The 7,321-nt window shown below is 43.2% G+C and overlaps 1 protein-coding gene across 1 annotated transcript in view; it reads right to left on the bottom strand.

Moving 5' to 3' along the window:
• Positions 1–319: 319 nt before the first annotated feature.
• Positions 320–7,321, bottom strand: part of PRDM6 (PR/SET domain 6) — a 98,479-nt gene continuing 91,477 nt past the window's right edge. Inside the window, exons 6-7 of the mRNA XM_061188093.1 lie at positions 7,119–7,295; positions 320–434 (exon numbers count right to left, since the gene is read on the bottom strand). Coding sequence (XP_061044076.1) covers positions 320–434; positions 7,119–7,295 — 292 coding nt within the window. The remainder of the gene's footprint in view (positions 435–7,118; positions 7,296–7,321) is intronic.

The following is a 7,321-nucleotide window of genomic DNA, read 5'->3' as shown; positions in this document are numbered from 1 at the left end:
CCCTTTGGTATTAAATAACAGTTTAAAAAAGCTTTTTAGAAACAAAGCAAATACACGGTGGGACTGGAAATGTGAGCCATCCCAGGTGAGTTGTCCACTGAAATGAGTCTCATCCCTAGTCATAAATAAATAATCTCTCTCCTGGTCTGACTTCCACGCCAGGATCAATATCTCTTTTAACATCTTACTTATTTTATTACTGCTTTTGGTTTTCCGGGACTGATTGAAAGTTGCTCAGAGGAAATCTTTGGTTTTGCTTAAGTGTCCGTGACATTTAATCATGACTTTCCTTGAAGTTTAATTCCAACCAGTCAATCAGTTAATCCACTTCGATTGATTCTGGGCTCTCGGTTATTGGCTTGCACTCATTGGGCATCCGCTGGTGTCGGCTCAGCTGGGTGGCCTGCGTGAAGCTCCTCTCACACCTCTCGCACCTGGTGGAGGCAAGAGAGAAAATTGAGACCAGGGAGCGGGGCCTGCAGGTTGATGGACTTCCTCTCATCCTGCCTAATCAGAACAGACACTCCAAAGTGGCTTCAGATTTTACCGGCTCAAGAGGTTTAATTGGTGGCTCCTTCCAAGGCCTGGATGCCTGTGATAGGACAAAGCCCGGCTGATGCAGAACAGAGGGATCTGTCAATAGGCAGAGGGAAGGTGATTTCTCCAGAGAGCCCTGTCCTGCTGCAGCTCTGATCACTGTCAGTTCAAATAGATAAAAAACAAAAAGAGATTTTTAGGAGTGAGCCATCAAAGCAGCAGCTTGTCTGCAGTTTTCTGCTCCGTAACCCCAAAGAGAAATTGATGACAAATAGAATTTCACCTGCTGCTAATTTAAAATCGGGAATTCTACTCCCCTCAGCACAGCAGCCAGAGAGCCATCATCTTTGAATTCAGAAACTGGAAGAAGCAGTGCATTAGTTTTCAGTGACTGTGGCGGGTGGGTGTGGGTGACCGCTTCGGGGCAAAAGCTAGAGTATCACAGCTCCACCAAAGTTAGGGTTAAAAAATGTTTGCGTTGGGATAGGGGACTCAGAAAAACCCGAAATCAACCAATGTTTGTGTGCTTCAAATTCACCTCTACAAGGTACAGCAGGAAGAATGTACACGTGGGCCGTAATTAAGGGTTGGTGTGTCTGATAAGGAGAAAACTGGCATCGCACTTCAGGAATATCTCCTCCTCTCCTTAACTTAAAAAAAATGCTAACCTAGAGACCCTGGGCCTAAGCCATCTTCCCTGTAACAAACACCGACTAGCTTGATGGCTACACAACCTTCAACACACACACACACACATGCACACACGCACATTGCTGCAGCAAGCTGGGCACGGACAGTGGCTTTCCTGTCACTATTCCACTTGTCTGGGCTGCCTGGAGCACTGGCCAAGCACCCATCAGGGCACAGCAGCCACCTCAGCGCTCCCGCTAATGTCCTCTCCTGAAACCTTAAAAGGAAAAGATATTCAGGAGAGCTGCAGACAGCTGTTCTTCTTTTAAATAGTGCAACCTTCGGTCTCAGGTCCCTGCACTAGTAGGGCTGTGGTAAAGCCATCAGAAGAAAATCCGCACACGTCCAATCAGAGGCCACGTGCCCCACTACCCGGTAGGCAGCCTTGTCTTTTTCCTTTTGAGTAAATTATACAAAGTGCCTTGCCAGGGAAATAATTACCTATAAAAATAAAACACATCTATCCCTACTAGGGAGTCTTGCATATGTTTTATCGTTGGGAGGCTGGAGCTTGACGATCACGCTTGGATTTTTCACGGCTCCTGCACCAGCTGAATGTGTCAGCATGAGGCAGTTGTGTTTCTCTCATTGTCTTTCGGGGGATATTTTTAGCAGCCTGTTCCACTGTTAAAAACTGCACTGTGATCTTGACAAATGTATAATGTCAGCTTTAATGTATCAGACCTATCAGCTCAATGAAAATAACTCAGAAGTATTGATCAGCTAATGATTTTTGGTGTATTCATTAACATCCATGGGCAGCTCGTCCCCTCTCCAGAGCTCCTGAAGTGCTGATGACATGCTAGTGAATTGCTGATTGTTTATTAGAAAACTGATTAGTTCCTAGATTAGTGTGTCAAAATATACTACCTTTCACTGCTTGACAAACTTTCAAATTATTATATTCCTTTTTTAAAATTTTGCAGCTCTAGAATCAATTTCAAAGAGAGCAGAATAATTTCAAAAATTATAAGTTATGACTAGTTACCTAGGTCATGTTTTTGCACCTTTGATCTTGTGTATCAGAATATAAAGAATTCAGAAGTGGGAAGTGTAGTGCTTCGTATAAGGCAAATGTGTATGTCTACATGTAATATTAAACACCCACATTGGGCAGAGACAGTGAGAGGGGAGTTAACATTTTTCTCCTGTGTTTGCCTAACTGCCTCACAGATATTTACAGTCATGGAACCATCTGTTGTCATAGTCAGGAAATTTACTAAGTCTATAGGGCTCTCCTGAGATCATCACTGAAAAATCATCTCTAGGCCCATCTGCTCACCAAGTGTGAGTAAAAACACATGCAGATGTGTAGAAAATTACCTTAACTTGGATCCTTTTCCTAGGAATTTCCCCTTCTTGAGGAAAGTGGGCTACTAGAAATAATACCTACGTGTGTTAGTAATTATAAGAATGTAATTTGTATAATTAAGGATGTAAAGAGAACTTGACATAAAAATATTTTTAAATAAGGGGAGAGCCTCAGTTTTATGTTCATCATCTTTAATTTTAGAACAAAAATCCCTTCACAAATCATTTACATGGCTTAATGGAACACATCAGAAGGACAGACTCAATGCAAATACTTAGGTTCTGGCAGGTCAGAGTTGGACTTCAGCTGTGTTGGCACTGAATTAACCCTGAACTACAATCCCAGCCAAGTGACTGGCCATGGGCACCTCCAAGCCTGGATTTCATGTGGTTTAGCAGAATAAGAAAGAAAGAAAGATGCGGGTAATGATCCAGGAGACTAAAACTGCTCTGGCACCCAGGGTCTTCCTCTCAGTGCTGACGTCACAGCCTTTAAGGAAACATTGCAGGAACAGTGAAGTGGAAAGCCATCCAAATATCTCAGCAAAGAGAAATTTCCCAACTTTCTGCCAGTGTGGGCACCTTAATTAGACTTGAGTTCCTTTTAGATTTGATATCATTCTTTACTTAATGTGATAGTTGACTGGCTTATAGGTACAGAGGGAGCTTAACAATTGTCATCTGAAACTGACAGATGTGCAAAACGATGTCAAGTTCTGTTCACAGAAAAGCTACAGGAAGCTTTCTTTCTGGTCCTCTATAGCCTGTCACCAAATATTTCCTGAATTAAACCAAATTGCTTCGTACGTATGATGTGCTTAATGCATTTTACTGATGTGTTTTTTTGGTTTGCTTTGATTTTGCCTAGATCTTGTTAAAATATCAGATGCTCTTTGGAATATCCTTTGATTATTTTTTATACTAAGCCAAACTGTCTTCACTTAAGGCAAAAACTTAGTGGTATTTCCCCTGCTTCTAATGAAGAGGAAGAAAAGAAACTCTCCTATGAAAAGTCCTGGTCTTCCCAGGCGCAGGGCCCAGGCATCAAGCAGCTCACATGGATCCCGGGCAGAGCGGCCTCTCTGAGATCTTGAGAGATTATGTTTAGTAACAGAGAAGGAGGAGGGGTTCTCACTGTAAAGAGTAAGTTTGAGACTGACAACTTCCTTCCTTCCCTCCTTCCTTCTTTCCTCTTTTCGATAAAGTGCTTGGCAATTGCTGTGAGATGAAATGATGTCTTGATTTTGTTCCTCGTTCTCCACAACTTCCAGTCTCACAGTACAAACGGAAAGTACAAACTTGAATATGATCCTTTGATATGTGCTTTTCCTATGATCTCCTTCACCTCATAAATTCTGCATCCACAGCCTAGGTTAGCTGCTGACAAACCCATGATCTACCTAGAGCATGGGGGATGGAGTCTTTCAGTGGTATTTCAGCCAATCAGATTGTGAGACAAAGCCTGGAGTGAAACTCTCATCTCTTACTGCCAAATCTTCTCCAGGCTTCTTGTATGGCAATAATCTTGATCTGTCTTGAAAAATCACTTTTCAGCAGAAGATTTTAGAAGCTAGAAAAGGCTTTCCCCTGTTGTGGCCTGGGCCCTAAGAATCTTGCGAAGGCATCCCAGGCCCTGGGTGGGTAGGACAATGTGGGGACTGAGCCATTTGGGGCATGGGTTGTGTATCTTTACAAGATTCTTTTCTTTCTTTGCAACATTGTTTCAGCCAATACCCATTAGTTGAAGTAGTAAAATTAACCATTGTGGCAAAATCCATTTTATTGACTAATCTGCAACAAACTTTTTTTGAATGTTTGTTTTATAGGCTTGTAAAAGGATATCCTCATAATATTTACAAATGTCCATGGGATGGATATCCATGAGCTATGGTTGGAAGATTCCCAAAATTCCCTTGGGGTAGTTCAATCCTGAATGATCTGGTTGTATACACTGAAGGATTTAGCTTTCCATTTCCTAGAAGACGTTTAAATCTTGCACTTATAAAATAAGCGTACACTCAGTTCTCCCCTGGCAATATGTTTAACATTTGATAAATTAAAAAAACAAACCCTACAGCATATGGCTATCTTAATATGAGAAGAAGCAGGAGGAACTAAAACAGGCGCAGTGAATCTAATCCAACCAACTCTGGTGTTTCCTTTTTTGTTTTTCCAGATGAAATTAGGTTATGGTCCCCAAAAATACTTTGAGAAAGGAAAAACATACAAGTACCAAAGCCCTTCAAATATTAATCTGATGAATTAAAATTAAGTTAAAATGGCACCTCTATTGGAAACAGGACAAAAACAGGATGTTAAAGAAAAAAAACTGACTGGAGTCAACAAGGTTATACTTAAGTAACACCTTAACATTAATAGAAATCTATTTCCCATTCTGACCCTGAAACCTCTTCAATTAATTACTAAAATCTATTTACACAGCAACAAGATAAAAATCAATCTGATTCCTGGCACTGTATCCATCTGGCTACCCTCTCTAATATAAGGGGCCAGGAGGATTGTCAGTCCTCCTGCATCTCTGATTTTGAAGAGCTCTCTTGCTCAAAGGCACAGGGAACGTGCCATTGTCATCTTCTACATCTAGAACAGTGGTGAATCTGTGAACCAGAATCTGTGAACCCCCGAGGGCCTGGGGGAAATGACAAAGCCCACTGTGCAGACACAGACACCTGCCATAGGGAACTCGAGGACTGTGCTAACCTACCCGGCCCTTAAGGGTGGATTTAGAAAAAGGGCCCCTTGGGGCTATGGCAGCCCCAGAGGGCACAGCTTGGCTGGCGTAGTGCAGGCTGGATTTTTAGACCCCATCCAGTGCCCTCAGCCAGATGCCTTTATGCAGTAAATAAGCCCCACCTGTGTACACAGACAAAAATTAAAACTTTTCATTATTAGTTAATATCATAAATTAAACCACAATGGAAAACAGTTAAGAATAATGAATAAAGGTAACTAATTCATTAGTGGAGGTGGGTAAAGATGACAGCCTTTTATGAGCCTCTCCCTCGCCTGGCAGACACCGAGGCAGGCAGGACCCAGACCAGCAGGACTCTGCCACCCCAAGCTGAGCCCAGCCTCAGGCCAAGCACCATGGCAACTGCATGCTACGCCAGCAGGTCCAGAGGGAAAAGCATGGGTAATGAGACTCCGGGAAGACTCCTTGGCTGAGACCAAGAAAGGGGATTCATCTCCTACTGCCTGAATCATTTCCTTTCTTGCTTGATCTTGTCCTACAGAAGGTAAATAGGCCGTTCGTCCATGCCCTTTTCATGTTCCTCCTTAATCAAGGAAAGTCATTATGGCAAATGAGGAAAGAGAGATATAAGAGGGTTGAACCAAAAAGAGTCTATCACACAGACAGTAAAATCTGCTCTGAGATGACCAACCACTCACACAAGCTGGCTCACCCTCCCAAGCCTTTCCATGTCCCACATGGGCTACCAGAAAGCCTCCTTTCCTTTGTATGTCTGGAAAACTCCTACTCATCATTCAAAACACATCTTAAACATCATCTTCTCCAGATAGCATTGATTACTCCACTTTCGTGCTACCCCGAAACACTGTATATACATGCCTTATTGTTTTTCACTTTTGTACCCTTCACCCTATGTGGTAATACTTGCTTATTAATTGGGCTTCCCCATAAACTATGAGGTCTTCAAAGACTAGGGGGCTGAGTTTCATTCACCTTTATATCTCTTGTGCCTAGCAGGGTGCCTAGTACAAAAGAAGGTGTTCAATAAATATTTGCTGAATGAATGAACACATATATACATGAATGAATGAATGAGTGAGCGAGTGAATGAATAGACCATCTTGCAGGATTCAGATGTCCACCGTTTTCATGACTGTGCTATATCTAGAAACATAGTCTCTCGCTCAGGTGCCCTTACCTTGCCAAAGCCCTTGGAATTCCGTTCTCTTTCCACATTCCCTGAATCCTCAAGGACTCAGACATGCCCTACGTTTGGTTTGGTTTTTCTTTTTTTCATTAACGTGATAAGTCTGAGATCCAAAGGGCACGCTGAAAAGCTACCAATTGGCTGCTATAATAGATTCAAACCCCCTTAACAAATATAAAAGAGGAGGAAATCGTTCATCAGAATCCTAAAGGGTTCAGATTTCCCAAGAGACGATTCATTCAGCTGTCCTCGATTGTGGCCACCTTGCTGATGGTCAGGGGACTTGCTTGCTGATGGCCAGAGATGGCATTCTGCATGCCTTCTAGCTCAAATTCTAGAAGCACAGACCCTCAGAAACCAGAAAGAATCTTAAAATTACTTACTCCTACTTCCTGATTTTACTGGTGAGAAAACAGACCACGAAGAACGTCTCACGTCCAAGGTTGCACAGCTCAACCCAGGATCAGTGTATACATTTCCTGACTTCATTTTCCCAGCATCGACCACTAAACAAGCGGGGCCCTTCTGCAGCCTGGACGCTGACTTTCTAAACAGCTTTCTCCACCAGCGGGCTGAGCCAGGCAGTGCTGGGCCACCTTGTCTGCCGGCTCTCCGGAAAGGCTCAGAGAAAGAAGGGGTACAGTGCGAGCCGCTACTTACTTGAAGGGCTTTTCTCCAGTGTGGGTTCGGATGTGGTTGTTGAGCGTGGTGGCCCCGGCAAAGGCACGACCACAGTAGCCACATTTGAAAGGCCGGTCACTGGAGTGAGTGACCACGTGGTTCCTCAGTTCTGAAGGCTGGGAAAAGGACTGGGAGCAGTGGCCGCATTGGTATGGTCTGAAACAAACGAAGACACTGCCTGG

This window comes from Eubalaena glacialis, chromosome 4 (assembly GCF_028564815.1).
Source record: "Eubalaena glacialis isolate mEubGla1 chromosome 4, mEubGla1.1.hap2.+ XY, whole genome shotgun sequence".
Lineage (NCBI taxonomy): Eukaryota > Metazoa > Chordata > Mammalia > Artiodactyla > Balaenidae > Eubalaena > Eubalaena glacialis.
Note: the sequence above shows the minus strand (reverse complement) of the source record. Positions and strands in the feature narration are given on the sequence as shown.